The 27,781-nt window shown below is 41.3% G+C and overlaps 1 protein-coding gene and 1 pseudogene across 1 annotated transcript; both read right to left on the minus strand.

Moving 5' to 3' along the window:
• Positions 1–3,121: 3,121 nt before the first annotated feature.
• On the minus strand, positions 3,122–3,239 carry LOC126337125 (5S ribosomal RNA; annotated as a pseudogene).
• Positions 3,240–11,294: 8,055 nt separating this feature from the next.
• Positions 11,295–14,474, minus strand: LOC126335658 (chymotrypsin-like elastase family member 1). Its single transcript, XM_049999112.1, has 4 exons — positions 14,426–14,474; positions 13,848–13,946; positions 11,967–12,100; positions 11,295–11,390 (listed from the first exon to the last, which is right to left on the minus strand). Exons 1-4 carry the CDS (start codon positions 14,472–14,474, stop codon positions 11,295–11,297), a joined length of 378 nt encoding a protein of 125 aa, XP_049855069.1.
• Between the last annotated feature and the right edge of the window lie 13,307 nt (positions 14,475–27,781).

A 27,781-nucleotide genomic window follows, 5' to 3' on the forward strand; every position in this document is an offset into this window, starting at 1 on the left:
GAACAACGTCGCTTTGGTTCCCTCCGACACGCCTTGTTGAGAGCCCTTCCTGACACAAAGTATCAATGCGGAAGCGATCGAACCAAGGTATTGGTTGAACCAAAGACAACACGAGCCGTGTACCTCCTTTCTGGTGGAATGACTGGTACTGATCGGCTGTCGGACCCCCTCAGTCAAATAGACGCTGCTAATGCATGGATGTTTACATCTTTGTGCGGGTTTACTGACATCTCTGCACAGTCAAAGGGACTGTGTCTGTGATGCAATACCCACAGTCAACGTCTCTCTTCAGAAGTTCTGGGAACGGGGGAGATGCAAACCGTTTTTTGATGTGTGTATATTTGGGCATTATAATTTGGTTGCTGCCTGTTACGAATTTTTGGAAGTAGTTCTTCCTCTGTGTAATAGAACTAAAGAGTAGAAAGGCTTGGAAGAAGTGGATGTGACATTCTTCTGAACACTTCTATTTATTACAATTTTTAACGCAGCAAACATTTTAAAAACTCCAGATCAAGAGTAAGAGAAAGAGTTAATGTAATCCTTGACACAACAAACGATAATGATACTAATAATGAAACAGTTTCGAACAGTTGATTCCAATGACTTAGGTCAGTTGAACATATAGAGTTGAAGCCCCAGCCAGTACACAGATAAATGATTTTGAGAATGTATCACCTTAAATCACGAAAGATTTAACACTCCATTCATGAACTATGCAGCCCACACTACATGTTTGTTCACCAAGGGAACAAATTTGCTTCCATAAAATAGCACTGATACACTATCGAGACGAAGGTCCCGCTAAAATACATCGGGTAAGTTTATCAGCAGCGCCCGACGCCGTTTCCAATAGAAGCTGGAAGTCTTTCTTAACCACTTATGAAAACGTAACAACGTTCAAAGGCTGCACCACTGACGCCAGCACAAACCAAAAAGGTTAACGCGGCGGTACAGCTAGCGGCGTGACGCAGGAAAGCAAGCCGATTCATCGACCCTCGCAGACGGACAGTTGGATCACCAGGGAGAGGTGGCGGTGTGGCCGGCGAGGGTCGGCTGCCAGAAGACGGAGCCATACTCGGATCGCTCCCGGCGTCACGCCACAGCGAGTGACGACGAGGATGCACGGGAATTCAAGTCGGCGCAACTCGTGACCACTTAATGTCGGCACACTCTGCTTTTTTTATGATATTGTTTATGTATTGCTCCATACTGCTGAGGTGATGTGTATGCTGGTGTTAATTGTTTTCAGATATAAAACGATTGATTTTATCATTCCGACAGCAGACGTTCTAATTATACCTTGTTCAATATTCTCTGCTAGTCAGTCCTACAAGATGAACAGCATACTGTAGTTTTTATACTTAAATTTGTTAATACCTGCTCCTACATTCTGCTCATCATTCCGGATTTCTTCGTTACTAGTTCATGTTTGTAAAGCGTTATGTACAGTGTAGCCCACGAATTGCTAACGCACTTAATATTCTCGGAACACTTTTATTTCTAAAACGAAAATTTCAAGTTTTGTACACAGGTCATATGGCTAATGGAAATTTATTTCACTTCATCACGTGTTCAACATGCACTCAATCGCAGAGGACAACTTCGAATAGCCGAGTACACATAATTCTTAAAACTTTGCTGCGCAAGTCTCTATTTATATCGTTGCACTATTACACTATCCGGCCACACATTTCCATATTATTCTGTGGTCCAAAATTTAACAGTTGTCAAAAAATCTGTTGGGTTTAAATCTGGACTTGAAGGAGGCAGAAGGAACCCACATTATGGTGGCACTGTGGGTAATGATGAGATATCACACACTTGTCGACTATTTACTGTAGAAAATCCAGTACAGCATTAGCTGTATAAGGTCTTGCGCCATCTTGCATAAACCACTGTGTGCACATTGGAAGATTGCTGGCACAAAGTCATTTTCCAACATTGTCTTGCATTGGTCGGTATTCAAAGTTCCACTGAAAAACACTCGTCCGATAAGGCAACGACTGGATGGGGCTACCCACTCTGTCACTTTATTTCCAATTTCGTCTTTTCATGCACATGAACATTTTCCGTTTTTTCTCTACCCCAAAATGAAGCATTTCGCTTGTTTTCTGCTCCAATGAGATGGAAATAAGCTTCGTCTGAGAGCAAAGTCTTGAAGATTATTTCATCATTTCTTTGTGCCCATAATGAATACTCCAGTAATTGTTTAATCTCCTCACTGAGCTTCCGTAACACAGTCATTTTGCTAGGGGGAGCTTGAGACCACTCTGCAAAATTCTTTGTACATAACGAGGCATTCCCATTTCCTTGCTGACCGCCGAGATGATTTGTTTGGACTTTGTTATATGGTTATCCGTAGCATTGCGAAGTTTTCCGAAGAACGAACAGTCGGTGCCCGAAGTTGTTTCAATTACGATAAACCTTCTTCATCAAATTTTCTCGTTAATCGGAGAATAGTCTTCCTTTGTGGTGCCCACCGCATGTAAAATATTGCCTTAAATTTCCCTTAGGCTGTTGCGATGCATCAGAAAGGATAACTTCCTTAAAACGCTTCTTAATAGATAAATGTCCATGCTCGGCCATGACGAAAAGCTAACTGCGAAACAAAGAACTGGTGATATTGCAGCAACACTACCCCTGCAGACATTTCTATGGAAAAAAAGAAACACGTGGGAGCGAAATGTTAATGATCATAACCAGAGGTAAAGTTTTTATTCAGCTCTAAAATGTTTCAACTTTTCGTGCTCCACCTTGTTCCAAGTCCATTTATTTTTTATGACGTTGCTGCTATAATATTTTTTCAATTAGAAAAGAGGCTTATACCAAAACTTTAAACGTATCCGTCTCAGTTTAAAGAAATATTGTTCAAAATTTGTAAGTATGCGTATAGAGAATATTTTAAAAACTTAACTCCTCCGGAACAGGCCATGAAGGCCCAACGGTACCGACCGGCCGTCGTGTCATCCTCAACCCATAGGCGTCACTGGATTCGAATATGGAGGGGCACGTGGTCAGCACACAGCTCTCCCGCCCGTATGTCATTTTCCGGAAGCGGAGCCGCTACTTCTCAATCAAGTAGGTCCTCAGTTTGTCTTACAAGGGCTGAGTGCACCCCGCTTGCCAGCAGCGCTTGGTAGACCGGATGGTCACCCATCCAAGTACTAGCCCAGCCCGACAGCGCTTAACTTCGGTGACCTGGCGGGAACCGGTGTTACCACTGCGGCAAGGCCGTTGGCAGAGAATATTTTAGGAGTGTGAATTATATCGTATGTTGGACTACCGTGAGTTATCAGTAGGAGACTAGAAAAGACAGAGGAAATTAACAGTAGTTCCAGAATGGTAATTTTATTAGTGTTATATTTCAAGATCCACAGCAGTTACAACAGTGATAATGGATACTGCAACAGACTGAAACTGATGTGGGGTGGTTTATTAAAGATAAATGTGTCCACTCATGTACGTTGATTTATATGTGTGAAATATCCATTCACAGATATTGATTGATGAAGTCCAGGTGAGCAGATACTCTGGTGAAGACAGACGGAGCGCCTTCGTATCCACACGGGTCTATTCCCCAGGAAACGACACCGATCAGTTCGTTGTTCTGCGCCAAGGGGCCGCCAGAGTCACCCTGAACACACAGAGACAGGAGGTGAAAAGCGAAGGCGAAAAATCTCTGCATTTCTAGAAAAGTTATACCCACGATCTTTTATAGGTAGTAAACCCGGTAACGGATAGCGTCACAACCAACACTGTCGTGAGTAAGAGGCAAGAGAGTGAAAATAGTTCATATGCTCGCTAACGCATGAGAGTACATAGAATTTTTTTCCTCGTTTGATAATTTGCAAAATTAATGGTAGTAACCCCAGCGATATTCTGTACTAAACGTCCAGAAAGATTGCTGGTACTTACACTGCACGTGGAGATGCCATCATAGAGAGGTCCCGTACAGATCATGGTGTCCGTAAGCGGATTCGATCCCATATTCAGGTCGTCTATGTTTTGTCTGCATGTTTCGTAGTCAATGATGGTGACGTCAACAGTCTGCAGAATATCAGGCGTGAAGGCCGTCTCCGTTGTACCCCAGCCAGAAACGACAGCGGTTGATCCTCCTACCAAAAACAAACCAAAAATTCGTAGCAGACATAGTATATGCTCGGTAATAGGCTGGCCAGTCAATCGAGGTTCTTAACCGAATCCATGGGAGTCTTTGGATATAAATGATTTACAGAAAATCATGGTTTGGACGTAGCTGTATTGTCACCTATGAAACAAACAGTTTAGGTCAGAAACGGACCATACTTCAGTAGAAGACGTTCCACAGTTCACGTGACACACTTCTAGAGGTTGTAGAGGGAACTTCGTAGATCAAGTTACACACAGGAATCCAGGACCTGAAACGTCATCCAGGGACGGTACCGAGCGTCAAAGGTAAATGCCCCAGCGCCTGTAATTGCATATACAGGTGAGACAAATAAAAGTGGCCCGAGCGAGTGGCAGCATTAACGAACGAGGAAAGACCTAGAATTACTTCTAACAGAATGGAGGAACTGCCCATTTATCTGGGCGAATTTTGGATCACATTAGTACAGTCTTCATGCCTGATTCAGTTGTTAGCAGGAGTCATTCTGGTCGAGGCCCTAAATAGCCACCCAGGTTACCTGATCTGTCAGTGTGCGATTAGTTTGTGTGGGGAGCTCTCAAGCGTAAAGTGTATCGCAACAGGCCTCATAATCTTCAAGAACTGCAGCAGAACATTTCGGATGAGACTGCAGAAATTACAGAAACCCAACTTCGAACCGCCTTCAGCAACTTGCTGACCAGGGCACGAAAGTGAAAAGAGATAAATGGTGGACACATTCAACATCTACAATAGTCAGGTTAGTACTGTATTTCCCTTCCCCTGCTGTGGTTCTTTGTATCCTGGAACTGTATATTCCGGACCACTTTTACTTTCTCCAACCTATATGTAGAGGGTGATTCTCTGACATTTCTGACAGTGGTATATTGTACAGATAGTGTAGTTAAGATTGTAGGTAGGCAACTTTGAGAGGTGGTAGTACGGACTAAAACAAAAAAAAAACATGCGTAGTAAATATGGGCTCTAAAATTCATACCTTAAGAGCCATGAGTATATGTTCGTTTGAGCAGATGTGCTTCACAGCAGCAAAGGTGAACAAGTGCCTACAGCTCCTCAGGTATGCATTTGAGAGTCCATGTTCACCAGACTTTTTGTCTTGTCGCGGTGTATACTACGAAATCTGAAAGTTGCGTAACCTATAATCGTAGCAACAACAGCACCGGTACCTGCATTATTCGATTGTCAGTAGTGTCAGCATAAAATTCTCTAGTAACTATCGAATCGCTCGTTTGCGAACGAGAGACCCTTACTACACATTGATACATTTACCCATCTCCAGCGTCCTTGAAAGTTCGTGACATCATCACGGAATCATCCTGTATGCACATACATTTACAGACGACAGCGCGTGTATCCTGACGCTATGTATCGTCGTTGCTCCGGGCACGGATTCTTGCGTCAAACATGATCTAATCTCCTCTACAACCTCTAGAAGTGTGTAACATGAATTGTGATACACGCTGTGTAGCGTGACCCCATAATCAGATGCATGACAAATCATAGGTGTTGCCATGAACCAAGATATTAATACAGTTATAATAGTGGAACACATACAGCACATAGAAGATACTGTGGCTCATCAAATCCCTAGATTGAAGTGTCATGTGATCATGGGTCTTAAAAACATGAGGACGGATAGTAGTACGAATATCTTAATACAAGGAAGTTTCTCGTTGCAACATACAAGTGAGGTAACAGTTACAGTTCTTATTTTGCATACCTTCAGGTACTGAATCAGCGCTGGGTAAGCTGATGACTTGGGCATAATCGTCCAGCGTCAACGAAGACTGCAGTATGAAGACAGCGATGTCGTTTGCAGCTACGGCGAGACCGCTAAAGAAGAAAAAATCGTTTTCTGTTATTAGCTGCCTCCTTAATATATAACCGTAATGTCAATTTCAAAAAATATTTCCTCGTACACTGCTCTACTGGTGTAACGACGGGACGGCGTCTGCTAGTCATCAATGATTTCGTTCCAGTTTACAGTAAATCCAGGGCTTCGCCAGAACAGAAATTGGGCGCTTACAAAAAAACAGCATTTTTGACACGTGTGGGGAGCGGCATGGGGCACTTAAGACAGTGTTTGGAGCAGCAGGGAGAGTTCGGAACCGTAATCTGAGGGTGGCGTGGTCGAGTCCTTGCGCACAGAGCCTTTTTAGTTTTAGTTTTACGTTACTTATACTGCAAATAAACCGAAATATTGCTTCATTATTCTGTACTAATACTAAAACTGTAAAACCTTTTTATATGTTTGTATAAGATGATCTCCAAAGCTACTAAACGAATTTTCATGGTATTTTCACAGGTAACTTGAGTGTAACTTGGAGCGACATTTAGGCTTTATTTCATCAGTGCATACACTTTGTCATTCTGCAGCCACATAAAAGAAAAATTTTAAAAAACGTAATAAAGAAGCTGGACTTGGTGATTAACAAAAATAAACGCTTTGTATGAAAAAAAGACAAATCCTCGGTTGCATAAGTTAAAACTTAAGTTTGATTACGTAATTAATTAAAATTCTGACGAATGAAAAATGAATGTCACACAAGAATATATAAATCACATAAATAGTTGCATAAAGTAAACGGAAAGGCCGATTTGTTGACTGAATCGGATAACAAGGAAAAATGAAAATGTAACTTAAAGTTTTACCCCAGACGGTATTGTCTGTTTGAACATGCTACACTCCGAAAGTACTAGACGAATTTTCATGAGGTTTCCACAGATAACTTGAGCGTAACACGGGGCAACGTACTGGCGTTATTTAATCAAAATCGGATAACAAAAAAAAAGCCGAGATTTAAGGTTTGCGAGTCTGCTAAGCTCACAAGGGAAACTCCCCACCGCTTCCTCCTCAGGTTTAGTGGTAAGATGGCCCAGATTTGTAACCGTCTCTTCGCCACTGCTGTGGAGACCGAGTTGTCACTGTTGTTACGATAGGCCGAGTTTGTGAGATCGTGAAACGGCTTTTGACGCCGTACCCCGCTAAGTTAATTTCTCCGTGCCACTATTACACAGCTATGCCACAGGGGCAGGTAACAGGATAGGAGAGCTAAGGTTCTACAACACTCAAAAAATTTGTAACAAAGTCACATAAATGACTTAAAAGGTTTTACTTAGCTTGGTGACTTGCAACACTGCTTGTAATATAAAAAAAAAGGCCCTCAGTGGCTAAGTGCAAATAATCGTAGGCAAACTTCAAAGTACATAGTGTTCCGGCCAAATGACAAGCGCCGTCACGAAAATCGAGAACGGTACAGTAGAGGGCGCTGTGAGACGACGTCAGCCAACATCACGCTGACTAGAACGTCACCACGACAACAGCGACACGAAGAGAATAAAAATGACGTGCCGCCTAGTCTCGGCCGCACTAGAAGACGAGCAGTGACTTATGAACTTGTGTAATCTGTTATTGTTTACATGGAAATTGTATACGTCGAAGGACATTGATAATTTGCATGTCGCCTATTGCTTGCGTCGCAACATTGTATATCCGCTGAGTTAAGTATTGTCAATTAATGTATTAAATTCCATTAATATGATTTACTTGTGTATTATCTAGCTATCCGAGGAAACATCTTCCTAGGCTCCCTGCATTACACGAGTAGGCCCGATTCCACACATAGGAAATGTATTTTAAATGACCGTTCACGTCTGAGAAATCACGGAATAACGTTCCCTGTCTAAGTCAGTCCTGGACGATGATCTATAACCAAGTGGGCGAGAGCTGCTTTCCTCTCTTCTGTGAAGGCTTCTGTCCGTTGTCGGTCATTGGTGGACTGTATTCGGCCGGCAAATGGCCGATGAGAAGTCTTCATCATCAGCGCCACCCTTGGCACTGGTGGAACTCGCGCGAGTGGCGAGTCTCTACGGCCCTGTCACCAGCTCGCATCTTTGAGCCTGTGGTGCTTTTGCCCTGGCTGTGTTTTGTTCGGATGACACAGCATTCTGTGTTCAGCTTTTGACACGCTACCCACTGGGAGAATTTTACCACTAAATCTGACGGGGTTGCAATGTGGTGTTTCCCATGTTAGTACACTACTGACTGCTTTTGCAGTCGAGTACCAACCTTCTGCCAACTTAACCTATATAAACAAGACACAACTCGTTGCTCAGCTATTGCAGGCTGGTCCACTACATCACTTGGGTCAACAAAATAGATGGTACTGCTTAACTTTTTGGAAAGAGAGTGAAACAAAACATTCCGTTAAATTTGGAATGAAATGCTTTGTTAAAACACATCTTTTATTTTCGTTAAAAACCACGGCTAATTTTTCTCTGGGCGCTATCACCGGAAATACACTACTGGCCATTAACATTGCTACACCACGAAGATGACGTGCTACAGACGCGACATTTAACCGACACGATGAAGATGCTGTGATAAGCAAATGATTAGCTTTTCAGAGCATTCACACACGGTTGGCGCCGGTGGCGACACCTACAACGTGCTGAAATGAGGAAAGATTCCAACCGATTGCTCATACACAAACAGCAGTTGACCGGCGTTGCCTGGTGAAACGTTGTTGTGATGCCTCGTGTAAGGAGGAGAAATGCGTACCATCACGTTTCCGACTTTGATAAAGGCCGGATTGTAGCCTATCGCGATTGCGGTTTATCGTATCACGACGTGTCTCCTCGCGTTGGTCGAGATCCAGTGACTTCTCAGAATATGGAATCGGTGGATTCACGAGGGTAATACAGAACGCCGTGCTGGATCCCAACGACCTCGTGTCACTAGCAGTCGAGATGACAGGCATCTTAACCGCATGGCTGTAACGGACCGTGCAGCCACGTCTCGATCCCTGAGTTAACAGATGGGGACATTTGCAAGACAACAACCATGTGCACGAACAGTTCGATGACGTTTGCAGCAGCACGGACTATCAGCTCGGAGACCATGGCTGCGGTTACCCTAGACGCTGCATCACAGACAGGAGCGGCTGCGATGGTGTACTCAACAACGAACCTGAGTGAACGAATAGCAAAACGTATTTATTTCGGATGAATCCAGGTTCTGTTTACAGCATCATGATAGTCGCATTCGTGTTTGGCGACATCGGGGATGACACACATTGGAAGCGTGTATTCGTCATCGCCATACTGGCGTATCACCCGGCGTGATGGTATGGGGTGCCATTGGTTACACGTCTCGGTCACCTGTTGTTCGCATTGACGGATCTTTGAACAGTGGAAGTTACATTTCAGATGTGTTACGACCCGTTGCTCTACCGGTAATTCGATCCCAGTGAAACCTTACATTTCAGCAGGACAAAACACGACCTAATGTTGCAGGTCCTGTACGGGCCTTTTTGGGTACAGGAACTGTTGGACTGCTGCCCTGGCCAGCACATTCTCTGAAAACGTCTGTTCAATGGTGGCCGAGCAACTGGCTCCTTACAATACGCCAGTCACTACTCTTGATGGACTGTGGAATCGTGTTGAAGCTGCATGGGAAGCTGTACCTGCACGCGCCATCCAAGCTCTATTTGAACAAATTCCCAGGCGTATCAAGGCCGTTATTACGGCCAGATGTGGTTGTTCTGGGTATCGATTTCTCAGCATCTATGCACCCAAATTGTGTGAAAATGCAATCACATGTCAGATCTAGTATAATGTATTTGTCCAATGAATGCCCGTTTATCATCTGCATTTCTTCTTGGTGTATCAATTTTAATGGCCAGTAGTGTAGTTCGGATTTTTACCTTAGAGACGGTGCAGTACATCAAACAACCAATAGATGGCGTCATTAGTTTCGTATTATACCGAAGAACCATAAGGAGTCTCTGTTCTTCTTTTTTTACGCTTTCGTTTTTTACCTCATGGAGAGAAGTATGTTCGGATGTTTAGATCAGCTACGTAACTAAAGGCCGTAACTTGTCTTTACGAATACAGACTAACATTGAATTTAATTGACGAGAACCAACGCTCCTACTGGTTTTTCTCCATCTATTTGAAACTTAAAGGATCTGTTTTCCGTGATTTGATTGGTTTCGCCTGGAGAAATTGATTTTATTGACTAAGCAATCCATAAGGACTGTTTTTAACAAGTGCAGTATGAAAAGATGCTTCTTTAATTTTCGATGCAAAGCATGGTCGTGTAGCTAATATTTTCATGAAAGACACGCAAAAAAAGCCGATGGAACATTTGGGATAGGGAGCCAATTTCCTATAAAGTATTGTACTTTCAAAACCATAAGGATTCTGCAAACAAACAAAAAAGGTTGGTGAGGCGTACACAAGAACCTCGCATATAAACCCAGATCCTTCCATTGTTTTACAGTTGATGATTCACACGTGCTGGGGTTATATTCATCGTAAGAACTGGGGAAGTAGTAATTTTCTCGGCATCCTGCACACGTTATAAACGCCGTAATTTTGCAATTACATGGTTGTTTTAAATTTTCTTTAGAAAACCAAACTTCATGTGCATGAACAAAAGGTTTTCTCTCATCATACAGTTTGGAAGTACCCTTGTACAAAGCCGCTCGAAGGTGAAAATGAAACTAACGGAATACGAAGTCCTATGCGCCCTAACTACAGTCCCCTCTCGGAAAGTTGGAGAATCATCGTGAAGGCTGTAGGTAAAACCCTATCAAAAATTTTCCTCTGTCTTTCTTTTCCATGGCTCTTATGCAAGTGTTAACAAATGATATATATTGAGCGTTATTACTGTTTATTTGCAGTCTAAGTACCCTCGCACGACCCTGCCGAACTTTGTATACTTTCTAAAGGCTTGGTTGGCTAGAGATCCTACTTCTGTCAGTTTTATTTCTGGCCATGCCCTTCATATACCACGAATAAGGACGGAATCGGTAGTGACGAGTAGGCGATATCCTCTTATAAGCATCACAAACTAAAATCTATGTTGAACTGAATATATGATGTTACACTATTCATTATTGTCAAGTTGTTCTGCAAGTTGTGAAATTAATTATATACGTTCTCGATCACAAACGTCTTCACAGGCGTATAACGTCACTGTTCTAACCAGGAAAATATGTTTCATTGCAATACATCTATAGTCGCTTCAATTGGCAGTTCAGGTAACTGTTTTATGGAGGAATATATTAATAGGCAGTGACTGATTATTCATGGACTATGACAACATCGCACACCAGAGACTTCAGAGATTTGCCGGATTACGTACTCACCCAGGATAGTCTGGATGTACGATCTGCTCTGAGACTCGAACCTCTTGTTCACTCCCCTCGTTGCTGCTTAAGTCGTAGTCTCCAGCCACAGCCTGTCAGCGCAAGAAAATGGTCAAAACTATGTGTAGACAGGTTAGCTATTACCGACAATTTGTCATGTCTGGTAAGTGAACTTATTCACTGCATGCATTACTTACTTTCCTTCCGTCCGTTGCTTTTTCATATTTGTATTTTTATTTTACTTTTTTGCATTAAATACTTCTATTAAGTACTGTACTATAACAACCAACCGTCAGCAGACGAATCGGACATGTAAGGCAACTATGTTAGTTGCGTAGAAAGTGGAACACAACTTGCCTTTCGACTGGATAAGAGCATACAGCTGTGGCGAGATTGAACTCCGTTTTCCTACTAAATGCCTTAAAGAAATTGTTGATTTTAAGCATTCAGTCTCGAATTTAGTAGGTTACATGGAATTATCCACAATTACGGCTGTCTGGCAAAATCCTAAGCTGCATCACTTTTATTCTGCAGCATTAAGTATCGTTCCATAATATCAAGACGAGACGTCTTTTAGATTCGGCTAAAGCCTCAAAATGAAAAAAAAAATTTCAGTGGAGAAATCTTAATGCAGACATAGTTTAATATTCTGTTGTAAGCATACTCACGACGTAGTGTCCAATGTCGACAGAGCAGTGTCCAGCGGTGAGGATGGCATTGCTGGAAATGATGGAGCCGCCACAGTTGTGGTACTGGAGAAACAGCAGCACGTACTGCAGTGACACCTGATAAGGAAACTCACCTGCGAAAAAGAACCATGTCACATTATGCATAAGCCCTCTGAGTTCAGAAAACAATTTGTTCTTTTATCTTGTGGACGTAATTTATGAAATAGGGTTGCAGTTATATCAAGTTATTAGTGTGTCCAAATGTGTGACATACTGAGGTATGGAGCGTGTCCATTCCTCATCTGCAGTGTGTATCTGTTGTTTGCGTGTGATTGTGAAGGGTACTTCAAACAGCTCATCGTATCACCACTTGCTCTTCAGAAGCACTTTCGCCGTTGGACTATATCCCAAATAGACCTTGAAAATTATGAAACACTCCACAGAAATGCGACACTTTGATTAAATTTAACATCCAGTCGCAATAACTGCGAATGTACTGCTGGATGTTATGATGGAATTTTTCGTACATTGTAAATATTATTTTCGACACTTAGTTTTTGTGTGACTGAGCTGTATACAGAGGTCTACGTGATTATATGTGGGATAAGTATTTGTAATGGTGTAAATTTTTTTTAGAGAAAGAACATCCCGACGACTCTGATTTGTTCTTTCATTAAAAGTCTCTGTATTGAATAAATAAACGAGTTTAGCTACCTGTTATGAAGTGATAATATGCTGAGTAGTAGGGAAATGGAATTAAACGCCATGAAATGATAGTTACAGCAGCATAGTAATCATGTACGGTAGCTACAGCGGCGAATCACTGGATACCCTAAACTCCCATTGGTGCAGAAATATATATCGATATTGGGAGAAGCAGAGAAGAAGCTTCCGTTGGAGAAAGGAAAACAACGATCCATCAGCGGTGTTGCTCTTTCAGACCACGGAACGGAAATGAAGCCTTTGGATAAATCTCCTTCAGATAAGCACGTCCTTTATTCAAGGACTGCTTAATTAGTTTACACTCATCAATTCACCTACATGAGAGCATCTTCAGACGGAAAATTTTTCTTGCAGTATTGCTTGATTTAATGCTTCTTTACTGTGGGTGTCTTACGTCGCTTGAGCGGTATGTGTAAATTTACGCAATAGTGATTTCATTAATATAATTTTCGTTTATTCTTCAGTCTGACTTGCAAATTTTTAATTGAATTGCACGTTTCTATCACTCTGCATAATCTTCAGCTCTAAAAGAAAAGTAACAATACAGCTTCTGATTCTCTCGGGACAAAGACATGGGCTGGTCCAAAAAAACAGTCTATGTTGCAAGAGTTTTATTAATAATGACGCATTTCACACGGTTTGAACATCTTCAGATTATCTAGAACAGCGCAGACAGCATTAGCCATATTTAAATGACATTTGTGTGATGATATTTAAAGAGAAGTGTGCAATCGTCAAACAATGGTAATATGCACTGCGAAGGTAGGTTAGCAACCAACAATAACAACAACAACACAGTATAAAAGGTAGGTTTTATTCAAGGTGTCTCTGTGAGTATGTCTGGTCGCAATATAATCCTATCATGTTTGTCTCAATATTACGTGTCACAGCTCAAGTAAGAAGACATATGTGGAAGACAATCCTTTATAAGACACTGATGGATGGTTTGTATTATCTAGACAGAGACACTTGTCGACAGCCTAGTGATCGACTACATCTAGTGATGGTTTGAAGCTGGTATCTTCCATTTGTTTTAATATGTTAGTGAACATTTACGCTGTCCGCAGAAATTTCTACGTGCACTTCGCTTGACATGAATCACGCTTATTTAATCGAGTAGTCTCTCTCAAGGAAAGACCCTCAGCAGACGATGCTCACCTCTGGTGGCGTCGTGTCCCCCGTAGATGCGCCCCCTGGAGACAGCGAAGCTGCGAGCTGGTCCAGTGTGGGACAGACGACGCAATGGCAGAGTGGAACCTGCAGACAAAAGCATCCCGCAGACAGTGGAACTACGACCCACAATTTTTTCTGTAGTAGTTATAATAACTAAAATTGGTCTAGCATGATATCTGAGCAGGAATGTTGACAGACAGAATTTTTACATCCGGGTTGATGTGCGTTTCAGTAAGCGACACTTGAGCTACGTCTACCGCTCATTCCTCGCCACTCCACCCAACCTCCCTGACGCTCTGTCAAGGCAGATGAGATAAGCATCGTTGGGTCACGGATTACAGTGAAAAGTATGACTGCGATGGACTGTGTTGGGCAAACTTTTAAATTACTGTCAGAGGATTACTCCCAGATCCTAATGAGAAAACACTGCTCGCAAGGTGAATCTGTCAATACCTCAGACATTATTTACATTCCGTTTCAACTCGTCGCAAAAGCTCAGGGCAGCTAGGGCTCCACTACAGACTGTCCTGTTGATTTAAGTGCTGTGTACCGCAAGTACTCACCCAGCACACAGGCGACGAGCGCCAAGACGAGGAGCGTCTGCCTCAGCATCTTGAGGAGTAATTTTGTGGCCTGGATGCTCTGCGGTCGTTTAAATACGCGTTTAAATGGTTACTTGTGAGCAGGTGACCTTTACACTGGCCGTCATGTTGAGTAGCTGAAATGATTGGCATCTCAGCTTATCTCTGGTTCTCCATTCAATGTAACAATAAGTGATTGAAATCTGGTTTTACCTGACGAACGGTTTTCCATCTTCGTGCGACAGCTATTCGTCTTCCATCTCGTTGATGATAAATGGGCTGAGATTTAGCAAATGACAAGGGTGCATTAAGAGGTTACAAGAACGTCCTTTGGACCACTCTCGATAATATCATTTTTCGGAAAGCAAAGAGTCCCACAATGAGCAAGGATGTGAATGTTGCTAACTGTGCATTTTGTATTGCAACATGTACTCCCTACACGTTGTATCTTAAGTAGTATCCCTGTGGAAAGCCGTGACGTATAACGCAACAGCTCTCTGATGTGTCGAGTAGTTGTTTGCTTTAAACGAAAGCTAGTTTTGTGAAACAGAGCTTTAACATTGTTATGACATATCATGCAATGTAACACACACACATTTTGAAAGAAATCTTCTCTCCACACGTCTGCAGCACTCTCCTATGGAAATCTAAGTAGTGTGTAAATTAGGTTTGTGCAGTTCTGGTCCACTTTATTTAAGGCAAATAATTCAATAATCTATGTAATACTACTTTGATGACATTTTTTGAAATATCTACAAAAATATAACTGGATTGGTTTTGATCATCGGTACACTTAGGGGTTTTTATTCTGTGAAATGATATTCACATATTAGTATTGTGTTAATTCGTATCTGTAGTTAGACAATAAGATTTTGTGGACATGTTACGGCACTGAAGCTATGCCGTATGAACTTACTCAGAGCTATATTGCATGTTTCTAAAAATTTCGTTGAGAAAATTGCTGCTGTAAACCATTCGGTAATTGCAATTCGAGTGCCGCTCTGATCGTCGACTCTCATTTTCGCCTAGGCACGTCCCGGTCCCAAATGTGCACGAGGAAAACAGGGTCCAGTCTTCTCCATCAAACTGGCCCGAGGCAGTCGTTTAGTGGATATGTCACAGCCATGTGTTGGGTGTTGGTGCATCGACGTACCGAGAGATTTTAGCACAACAAATAATTATCGGTTTTAAAATGCAGTCTTTTCCTTGAAACACGTCGGACACTGTTGGTAATCCTTCCCAGTTAATTTCAAATGTTATTAATAGCCCAGTTTTACTTATTAATTGAATTTTAACGAATTTCTCCATCCTTTACTTTCTCATCTTTCTTATACGATTCAGATGTGGAGTGGTTGTCAGTGGTAATGGACGGATTTAGAAACAGGTAGATGTGGATTCAGAGCAGTAATATGGGGTAGTAATACTGGTCTTTCTAAAGTTAATAGGCCTCATCCTTTCAGATTTTGAAAACTAAATGACCCAATTTTGTTAAGCCTTTATGCAATACCTGGTGGAAGAGGAACATATTTCTAACTTTGTTCCTTGTGTTCAAACTATTGTGATAACTGGGACTAGGGACGGAAGGATGAGAAGCTGGCCGCTCGGTGTGGCCGAGCGGTTCTAGGCACTACAGTCTGGAACCGCGTACCGCTACGGTCGCAGGTTCGAATCCTGCCTCGGGCATGGATGTGTGTGATGTCCTTAGGTTAGTTACATTTAAGTAGTTCTAAGTTCTAGGAGACATGACCTCAGCAGTTGAGTCCCATAGTGCTCAGAGCCATTTGAACCATTTGATGAGAAGCTGCAGCTTGTTGATTTAAGGGTGAGGTGTGTAATTGGTTTCTTTTTTTTGCGTGGGGTTGGTTTTGTGTAGAGAGCATATAGAAAAACATCAGAGAAGAATGCAAAGGGTCCTAGTAGTTGGAAAGGTTTAGAGATGGAATGAAAGGACGACAAAGAATTGATTAGAAATGAAAAACAATTTGGGGCTGTGGAAATGTGTGAAAGAAAGCAAACGTATGTAAGCAGAAACCGCTTGTGATGTCAGCAAAGAGATACGTAGGGAAAATAAATGTATTCTGGTGCGAATTAAGTAACTGTTATTATATACACATGCTAGCAAAAGTTGACTTTTGACCGTCAGCCTTTAGGAGAAGTGTACAGATTATAAAGACTATCTTTCAGTAATTTCACGATGTCAGCAAACGCTTACATTGATAAATAAGTGAACAACTTTAGCATAACCGAAGATGTACGCTCTTTTACGAACTATACCTATTCTACGCTCCTATTACAGGCTGTGTCGTACAAGTTACGCAGTAGACCATGCTCTCGTTCCGTAAATAGTTAGCTTATAATCAGTGTGAACAAGTTCATTTTATGGTGTATCTTAAATAAACGCACCATAATGACATCCTGTGTAAAAAATTACTTGCAGAAAAAATTTCTTCCTGCTTCATTACATAAAACAGAAACAGCAGTATTGCATTTCAGAATCCGAGCTACGGCTCTACAAAGGGACATAAGACTACGAGAGCATCTCCACATAACAGGTAGATAGAATTACTACGCGGCAGCTCACTAACTCAGTTCAAGGACGTACTGGCTTAATTATCGCACCATCTACGGACTCACCGGCTAGACTGAGACATTTCTGGAGGTTTAGTAAGAGTGTGTGTGTGTGGGGGGGGGGGGGGGGGGAGGGTCTTCACACGTGTCATACTGGTATATCGATACGCTTTCACGATCAGGGAGATCTAAGATTCGTCTCAGTGGCTCTCTGATGCCCTACCTAGCACGTCCCCACGCTGCAAAGTTTTACCACCTGTCGTCCCTGTGATCGCTTGCTGGTTGCAGATAATTTCAATTACACATCAATGTGTGAATTGATTAAGCCATTCACCGTAAATCAATCGAAATGAAGTTCTATAGTGTGTTTGCCTTTCATAACAGCGATAGTTCGCCGTTTTACGATTTTCAGTACGGTATAACACTTGAAACAGTTTTAGAGATAATAAAAATTAATTAAAAAACGTCAAATATCCAATTCCACATTGGAAACAACATTCTGACACTGTGACAATATTTGTAAGGGCACAAGAAGGTGGTTTAAGCTGAGAACTTTGTTGCAAGGTAGTTAATTAAACAATATTTTTTCAATACTGTGTAAACAATGAAACGTTTCAGTAGTTATCCTTCTCAGTGTCAGAGATAATTATTTTCATTTCTGACTGTCAGAGTGAACGAGGGGCTGAATGAAGCATGAATGTGACACGTTAATCAAGAAATTGTTATAATTTATGATGAATGAGAATGTGAGTTGAATGGTATAATGGAGAAGTGAGTCGGATTCATGTTTTGCTTAATGTAAAGCAGCTATTGTAAGGGTCATAGAAGCAGAATCTTTATTTCTGACCGTAAGACAGGTAAAAATAAGATTATTTTCAGTTTACTTTTCGGGAAAGGTAAACTTAAGTTAGAAGAGAGAACGTTCGCGAGAGAGATTTGCCGCGCGTACTGAAAAATTTTAGAGAAATGTGTGACTTTTACCCTGTGAGATGAAAAAAATTTTGAGTAATGTCCTGTACAGTCGTAATTGCGAACAGAGGGTTATTGAAGGTTATTGAACGTTATAGTACTGAGCGAACATACTGATAACCATCGTTGAAATTTCGAACTGTTTACTAACAGTTAACAGTTGGTTTGTAGACAGCAGATCGTGACATGTATACTTTCGCTGGCTACTAGTTAAAGAGTGTGCTGTGTGGGTCAATGTAGTCGTACGAACCATGTGGAAATGTGTGTTTCTAAGTCAAGAACTGGTTGTTACGTAGGATCTAGTACCAGGTTGTCATTTGCCAAAATAAGAATACTGGAAAAATATGTTAGGCAAGAACATGTTTTTTTTCACTAGCCTCAGTTAGACCTATTGAAACATCCCCTTAGAAAAATTGAGAATGACTGTGCTGCTAAACATCTACGTTAATTGATTTTCAAACAGCTGAGCAAAACTGAAGGTACTCAGACATTTCCCTCTTTACTTATTCTGATCAACACTAAACTGACACACAATATTTTTAGCGCAACTCAATCGGACGTTCAATAATCCGTACAAAAGAATGGCCCTGACTAACAATAACCTATACGTTTCATGAATCACTTACCTCACAAAAATCTTCGTTGCTCGAACTCCTGCAATACAGCGAGCGCCAATACTGTCAACTAAATAAAAGATTCTAACTACTGAAGGCAATAATTAGTGATAGACATAGTTATCAAATGAAAGATTTTGATAGAGAGCAAACAATGTATTTACTTTAATAATGTTCAAAAGTCATTTTTCATGACAACAATATTTACAAATTTCCTTTTTCTGGTTGACACACACCCAGATCGTCCGCTTATAGTAATCTCCAAAAACTCTGGCATCTCTCTCTCTCTCTCTCTCTCTCTCTCTCTCTCTCTCTCTCTCTCTCTCTCCACATCCACCACTGCTGGCGGCTCACCTCCAACTGCGCAACGCTACGCGCTGTTCACATCCAGACGCCCAACACTACAATAGAGAATATTCCAACAATGCAAACCAGCTACAAACTGCACACAGCACAGTCAGTGATTTTTATACAGAGTTCCACGTGGCGTTACCAACATAAAAACCTAAACAGCCTACTTACACTATGATTAAGAACCAACTTTGCACCAGGGAACAAAACGTTTTACTGAGCCAGCTGACGGTAGCTCAATCTGTCTTGTAAACAGCCTTTCCAGGTTAAATCACAACATTCAAGAGAAACTAAATTATGATGGATGGACAGGAATATGAAGCCCATTTCTCCCAATTTAGGAACCGCCCTGCCACTTCATTAAGGGAAGGCAGGGGGGGGGGGGGGCAAAGAGTCTTGGGTGCTGCGCTGAAAATGAAGATTTGTTAAATTCGGTAGAATAGTAAATAGACCTCAAGCACTGTTTCATAATCCAGCAGAGGTAGGCGACCAACTATCCTTTACGATAAAGTTACTTATCGTGCTAGGATGTTGAAAGCGTGTCAGAGATAGAAAGGTTAATCGCTAGGGGCCACCATTTGTACGAGGAGGGAAACTGATTGAGATGGAAGGATAGTTCGAATTCCTTGAGGATAGAATACAGACTTGATGCAGTCACATAACTGGTGTGCCTGGAGACGTGCAGAGAGGTATAGATTACGAAGTCTACATGTCGTATAGAAGTAGAAAGAAAAAATGCAGTGAAGGCCACTTATATTTGCATGGAAGCCCCTTTGAATGACAGAAAGAGCTAATAACTTGTTAAGGCATTTACAAATGCTGTGGGAACGGGTGGACTCCAACACGTTGCTGAATACTGAGTTGGGACATTGTTCGTTATAATGAATCACTGTTAGTAGCTTCGCTCGAATATACATTGGCTGAAGAGGAAATTTAGAGCAATTTGTGAGAGTTCTACATCGGTGTAACCTACAAATCCAAGCAATGACGTATATTAATGTGTAAATGCAGATTTGTGGATGTACGATTGTTGGGGAACCAATAGCAAAGTAGGAAACGATTTGGTACAAAGAATGTACTTTTCCAGTTTTGGTGAAAGTGTCAGTTCGTAGACTTTCTCAGTGAATTAATCACATAGTTCCACCAAATTTGCGGTTATAGAGATTTGTTCGTGAAGTTAACTTACTTCTGTACTTTTGAGATGTCCGTCTGTACACTGGAATTTGCTCGTCTCCATGAGCTGTCTTACAAAGACAACCCGCCAGTAACCAAAATACAATAAGCTTTTCCATTTTTCTCTATCACGTACCTTTTTTCCTCCAATTGTATTCTCTATCACATACAGTTACTTTGAAATCTCCTATTAAATACTTGGCTAAAGTAATTATAAGATTATATATCTGCATAATATACCTTAAATATCAACTCTCTGGAATTTATTTAGGAACATCATAATTTCCACACTAATGTGCTTTCCTTCTTTTCTGTACATAACTTCATAAGTTGCTATTCCTCTTACGGTATGACTCTGGGTTATCTCGATGTAGTACTAGCAACAGCCAGCAACCACAGAAACATTCCAACGTCCTTGATATCTTCTTCCCAAGACACGAATATCCTGATGAAATCTTACCGCCTACTTGTCCCTGATTCCACCGAGGTTTTCAGGAAAGAAGTCCAAACGTGATTTAAGAAATCGAAGTTTCAAGCTCTCCACAGACTCATCAAACACTCCAATTTTTCAAACTTCTAAAGCACGTTTTGAACAATGTTCTTGTAATTTGCATCCTTCACGTTCACAAAAAAATTTTAACGACATCTTTAAATGCAGTCCACGCCACTTTTCCATCATACGTCACTGTAGCACCAAATTCGTCGTCACATATAAATTTGCGGATGTCATGTCCAACAAAACACCTTGTTTGAGTTTGGCTTCTGACAAATTAGTACAACAGTCACAAAAATAGTTGAAACATCTTACAACTGTATAAAATTCTTTACACAAATTGCTTCATCATACCTAGATTATTGTTGAGAGGGTGGAACAGTATTATTTCACGATCGATAAGGCTGAATCGCGAAACATTTCCAGTCCCAGGAATGGTACTTCGGCGAACTGGGCATTTGTCTCTGACCCAGTGTAGATCTCTGGCTCCACTGACGAACCTCCACAGAAAACGTGGGACTAGTAAATCATGCCTGATGGCCAAATGCCATACACGCCTTCAAATCTCGACACACATCTGGGTATTTTAATTTTGTAAGTATTAGTTGCATGTTTTCATAAGTTTCTTTTAAGCGCAATGAATGACTAATCGGCACTGATGGATATTTGTCATCTCAATCTCAAAAAACAGCTTTTGAACTTCTTTTAGAGGAATTAATAAATAACCTACAAGCTTGTTTTTCATATTCTATTCCAAATTCATGTTTTAATCCAGGTATCATTCAGGTATACGAAGTCACATTCTGGTTCAAAGTAAAGGTGTAAACTCTAACTCGCTCTACATATAGAAACGAATAGACATACTTTCAACCAATAAATTCTTGTCTTTCGGCCTAGATGCAGGCAGTTCTGCATTTTCATTGGTTAGATCTATGTCTCTCGCAGGATCACTGAATTCGGACTGAGTAAACACCTCAAGGTTCCGATGTCTGTCACACTCAAAATCAGGCTCTGCTTCATTGCTTGAATCCACTGGATTAGCATTACTAGATATATTACTAGGAAGTACAATTACTTGTGGTGAGTATGGAGGTTGGAATATTGGAATGCCTGGCCCATGAGGAATCTGGCGACTGAATACAGTGTGTTTTTTGGAATTATAACCACTAACATCAGTGCAACAAAAGTAACAATGATCACAGTGGTTCGTTTGCTCCCGCCACACCATAGCGACGCAAAACCTGAGACTCTTTTTCATTTCCTTTAACCATTGCTGTAAGTCTTCTATGTATACCTAACATACTGTATGGGGTGCTCAAAATTTATCTGGGTCGCCTAGTTGAATGCCAGAATAGGCAAAGAACACCTTTTCAGTTAAGTCTGTTATGTTTCGCTGATTTTGATTATCACATATTCACTACAAATATAACAAAGAAAATGAACTAGGAACAGATGCAAACAAAAATTGCCACACTGCACAACACCAACTCAGGTTGAGCCTCTTTCAAACTTTGTAACACTTGTCGTTTATTACTGTTAGTCCCTGATATCATGTTGTTGATGATTTAGTTCAACGACATAAAACTTCTTACAAAATAAAAAATAAGTACCATCACAATCCTCTATTATTCCAATACCTTATAGCGCGCGAAAGAATGAACACCTATATTTTTCCGTACGATCATGGTGATCGTTTCTCCCTATGCAGGTCGATGTCAATAAAAAATTTTCGCATTCGGAGGAGAAAGTTGGTGATTGGAATTCCGTGAGAAGATTCTGCCGCAACGAAAAACGCCTTTCTTTTAATGATGTCCAGCCCAAAGACGGTATCATTTCCGTGACACTCTCTCCCATATTTTGCGATAATACAAAACGTGCTACCTTTCTTTGAACTTTTTCGATGTACTCCGTCAGTCCTATCTGGTAAGGATCCCACACCGGGCAGCAGTATTCTAAAAGATGACGGACAAGCGTAGTGTAGGCAGTCTCCTTAGTAGGTTTGTTGCATTTTCTAAGTGTCCTGCAAATAAAACGCAGTCTTTGGTTAGCCTTCCCCAAAACATTATCTATGTGTTCCTTCCTACTTAAGTTGTTCGTAATTGTAATATCTAAGTATTTAGTTGAATTTGCAGCTTTTGGATTAGACTGATTTATCGTGTAACCGAAGTTTAACGAGTTCCTTTTAGTGGTTATGCGGATGACCTCACACTTTTCGTTGTTTACGATCAATTGCGAATTTCGCACCATACAGATGTTTTTTTCTAAATAGTTTTGCAGTTTGTTTTGATCTTCTAATGACTTTACTAGTCGATAACTGACAGCGTCATCTGCGAACAAACTAAGACGGCTGCTCAGATTGTCTCCTGTATCGTTTTTACAAATAAGGAAAGGCAAAAGGCCTATAACACTACCTTGGGGAACGCCAGAAATCGTTTCTGTTTTACTCGATGACTTTCCATCAATTACTACGAACTGTGACCTCTTTGACAAGAAACCACGAATCTAGCCATATAACTGAGACAATATTCCCTAATCACGCAATTTCACTACAAGCCGCTTGTGTGGTACAAAGTCAGAGGCTTTCCGTAAATTCATAAATGCGGAGTCAATCTGAAATCACCATAGAGAGATCAGAACGACACTCTGACATTTACTGTGTACATTCTTTGCAGCTAATTATACAATGAAGATAACTGAAATTCCAGAAGCAATAACAATTTCATTTCTTGTCCCACCTCCTTCATCTCAGAGTATCAAATGCAGCTTACATCCTCACCTATTTCTTGGACATAATCTAGTATCCGCCTTCCCCTCCAGGTTTTATCCTCAGCAACTCCCCGTAATAAAAAGGAAGTTACTCTCTAATAATAAAAACTTGTCCTACCATCTTATCTCTTCCAACCTTTTCAGTAGATTCCTTTCGTTACCGATTGTGTACAGAACCTTTTCATTCCTTATCTTATCAATCCAACTAATTCTCAACAGTCTTGTGTAACCCCACATCTTAAAAACTTCGATTTTCTTCTGTTCCAGTTTTCCCAATGATCATGATTCACTATCATTGATTTTATCTTTCTGCTAGCGTACTTCACATACGACCAGAATCTCTAGAATCTCTTTGAATTTCATGCCTGTTTTGAAACAAAGGTTCGCTGTGAAAACTGTTATGTCTCGCATCATTGGTACCGACATGATCCAACACCTGTTTTTGGCTGCACCCTGTGCTCTTTATATCATCCTGTTCCACGTCTGGAATGACTCCACCCGGTATGCACACGGAGTGCATATTGGCTTTCTTCCCCTTCATGGTAAGACATCTAAGAGGCCTCAAAACGCTCTTGACACTGGAGCTCCCAACTACCAATAATCCCACCCTCTGTGATTTCTCGGATCTTGTAGGCTAAGAAGTTTACTCTGAAACACGACAGGCAACTGTAACTGGCTCAGTGACAATGTCAGCCACAGAAACCACATGGAAATTGTTTATGAGACTAACCGGGGAGGCCTTACAGAAGCCCCCTGGGAAGTCTTTCGCCGCCTGCCACACCCTGAGACGACCTCCCACTCCACCACGGGTGAGGGGTCAGCCTCAGTTCGAGCAGTAAGATAGCTGCCCACAGGTGAGTACCAAACGGAGGACTCGGACGTGCTGGATGCCTGTTGTATCCCCACAGCCGGCCCACAACAGTGATGCTCATCCACTGCAGCTTCAAGCTGTGTAACCGAAGCCATCACAGCTTGGAGCTGTGAGCGAAGTGTCCTCCAACTCAGCTCGCATCCGCACACAACAGTCATAGTCCCTGTCAGATCGTGGAAAACTGCACCACTAGGACAAACGGACTATGGACACCTGCTGCGTAACTCTACAACGGACCCTGACGAAAGCGCAAGAACAGTGTCCAATACATTAGGTTAATACGCAGAGATTCAAGAAACGAACTACTGAAGGACTCAGGTAAAACAAACTAATGCCCCCGTATTAGGAACTTGCAATATCAAACAAAAACGAGAGGACTGTGCCTTTTAGATATTAAATTAACACGCGAAAACTCAAGAAACAAAAAGTATAAAAGGATTATACAATTCGCTCGTGCTTAGGAAATCGTAAAAGTCACAGAATCGGCTACTTCCCAGTTGCTGCTTCTGTCTCGGCCGGATGCTGCTACGAGGTTAGATACTATGGTGCATTTCTGACGAAAGGAATCGGAACAAAAATGAGAGAGTTTTTAGATAAAGAACGCTTAGGACTCATAGAACAACTGTAGAAAATTTGTTTGCATTAAAGTAACTGACATTTAACTGCACTGTTAGTGAAACTTGAACAGTACCTGATATCCATTGACATAAAAATTGTCATCGATAAAAGAAACGGAACAAACAAAAATGATATTATTGCTCATAAAAATGTTCAAAAAGCAGTTTCATAAGAAAAAGAAGTGTGTTTTTGTGGTACGTTATAAGTAAATAAAGACGACACATTAAATGTTTATAGTTGATCACTCGATTCATGTAGGCAGCAAGCAAGGCAGCGTAGTAAAATCGTGTACAAGTCGGAAAAAGATGTAGAGACAGTTTATGAAACCATAACATGGTGTCAAATCATTATTTTTCTAACATTGTATTGTACATTAGCGACTTACGGAAACTGTGCTCTGACATACAACTACAACTGATCTAAACAAATTCTAAATTTGAACGAAACAGATAGTCACTATTAAGACAAATGCGACAATAAACTGCAATAAAAATATTAGAATAAATAGGGTGACAGTTATTCAACTACAAAAAATAAAATAGTCGTAACTATTTGCGTTAGAACGTTCGAACTGCACGGTTGGCGTCGGAGCATGATGGGAATTAGAATGCGCATGGTATGGTTTGGTTTAGCGTCGAAGCCCGCTTTCATTTTGATGGGTTGGTCAATAAGCACAATTTGCGCGTTTGGGGAACTGAGGATCAGTATTTCGCTATCGGGAAGTCTCTTCATCCTCAACAGCTGACTGTGTGGTGTGCAGTGTGCAGTCACGGAAGAATCGGTGTAATATTACTTGATGGCACGCTGACTACAGAAAGGCACGTGAAGATCCTAGAAGATGATTTCATCCCCATTATCCAAAATGACCCTCATTTGCAGAAGATGTGGTTCATGCAAGACTGCGCTCGACCCCATGGAAGCAGGAGAGTGTTTGATGTCGTGGACGAGTACTTTGGGGACCGTATTCTGGCTCTGGGGTACGCAGAGGCCAGTGTCATGGACCTCTATTGGCCACTATGGTTTCCGGATCTGAACATATGCTACTCCTTTTTATAAGGCTGTATTAAGGACAAGGTGTACTCGTAAAGCAATAATCCCAAAACCATTGCTGAGCTGAAAACAGGCATTCTGAAGGTTATCGACAGCATAGATGTTCCGACATTTCAGTTGGTTATGCAGAATGTCGATATTCGTGTGCGCTGCATCATCGTCGACGAGGCATGCATATCGAACATGTCATAACCTGAATTCGAATATGTGTAGTGACTTTTACATACTGAATTAATTGTGCACATGTCGTAATTCGCAACTAATTTAAGTTTTTTTTCATATAGTTCAATAATTGGCATCCTGTAGGTAGATTTTTTTTTGAGGCAATACTGGTCTTTTGAAATTACATAATAATATTTAGTGGAGTGAAGTAAAATATCCATAAGGTAGAGGCGCAGGAGTAGATTTTATAAACAGGAAGGCATATTTAAACCGTTAATGTACGCAAAAATAGAAAAGACGACAATAACATTCCCAGTACAGAAGTGTTTGTCGAAAACGTACTATGCAAAGAAGCCATTTAATCCTAACTGCTTACGCCGTCTGTGTTACGTAGGAAGTGGGGATGAGGGGTACACTTAGGATGGAAGGTCAAGGCCCCTGAAATGTCACTCCTTGAACAACAAATACCAGATTCATTGTCTATTCAAAACAGGTAAGAGACGACGTGGGCATCTCCTTATAAAATATTACAGATACCTTGATTCTCAAGGAAGACAGCAGATAATAATTACCAACAGATTCAAAGACATGACTCACAGAGATTTCAAATAAATTACAGTATGAACTTGATTTCAAAAAGAAAATGGCACAATTTTTTAAAAAAAAGATTACCATATGTAGGTAGTTTGCCAAAAGCATCAGTTCGTTTCAAACCCCCCACATTGAAGAAATTTAAAACCCCCTTTTTTTAAAAGAAAAAAAACGAAAAGTCACGAAATAGGTTATATTTATCAAACGGGCAGTGACCCCAGCCTGACCTGGACAAGTGTGACTTAACTTAGGTCCGCAGCTCATGGTCGTGCGGTAGCGTTGTCGCTTCGCAGGCCCGGGTTCCTGGGTTCGATTCCCGGCGGAGTCAGGGATTCTCTCTGCCTCGTGATGACTGGGTGTTGTGTGCTGTCCTTAGTTTATTTAGGTTTAAGTAATTCTAAGTTCTAGGGGACTGATGACCATAGATGTTAAGTCCCATAGTGCACAGAGCCATTTGAACCATTTTTGACTTAACTTAAATGCTGGAAGCAGCCGACCAACCGTCCAAACAGCTAAAGGCTTTGGCCCAGCCGGGAGTCACTTCCCTTTAGACGGTACGACACAGCTTCTGTGCACCGAAGTGGGACGTGGCACCACACCCATTCACCCCAACTCGCAGAAACTGGAACACAAACAGACCGCAGAAGACACGGTAAACACCAACCAAACATCAATCAATATACCTTAAGAAATAGATAAACAATAAATATACAAACCATTTACTGTTGAGTGAGTGCATTCAATAAGTGCACGTATATTTTGAAGCACATATAAATGAGTAGCTTTATAAAATGTAAGTTTTACTGATAACAGAATAACTGGCTGCGAATTCTTTTTGTCTTACTGCAATATACCAGAGACGTCGTTTGATGGCAATAAACCCAAAATCACACTCACGAATTCGTGCTAATCTGCCTTTTAATAGTCCTCCAATCAGCGGATTTCAAAGCTAATAGTAACTGCTGGTCTGCATACAGTCAAACAGACTCTGCCGGCTGCTCTTACTTCGACAACACGTACATTTGAACCAACCAACAAGTTCACTCGCTGCAACGCAAATCATTTGACGAAACCAAGACACCAAAACCACTTACACGTACTATGGAGAGCGG

Source organism: Schistocerca gregaria, chromosome 2, assembly GCF_023897955.1.
Source record: "Schistocerca gregaria isolate iqSchGreg1 chromosome 2, iqSchGreg1.2, whole genome shotgun sequence".
Lineage (NCBI taxonomy): Eukaryota > Metazoa > Arthropoda > Insecta > Orthoptera > Acrididae > Schistocerca > Schistocerca gregaria.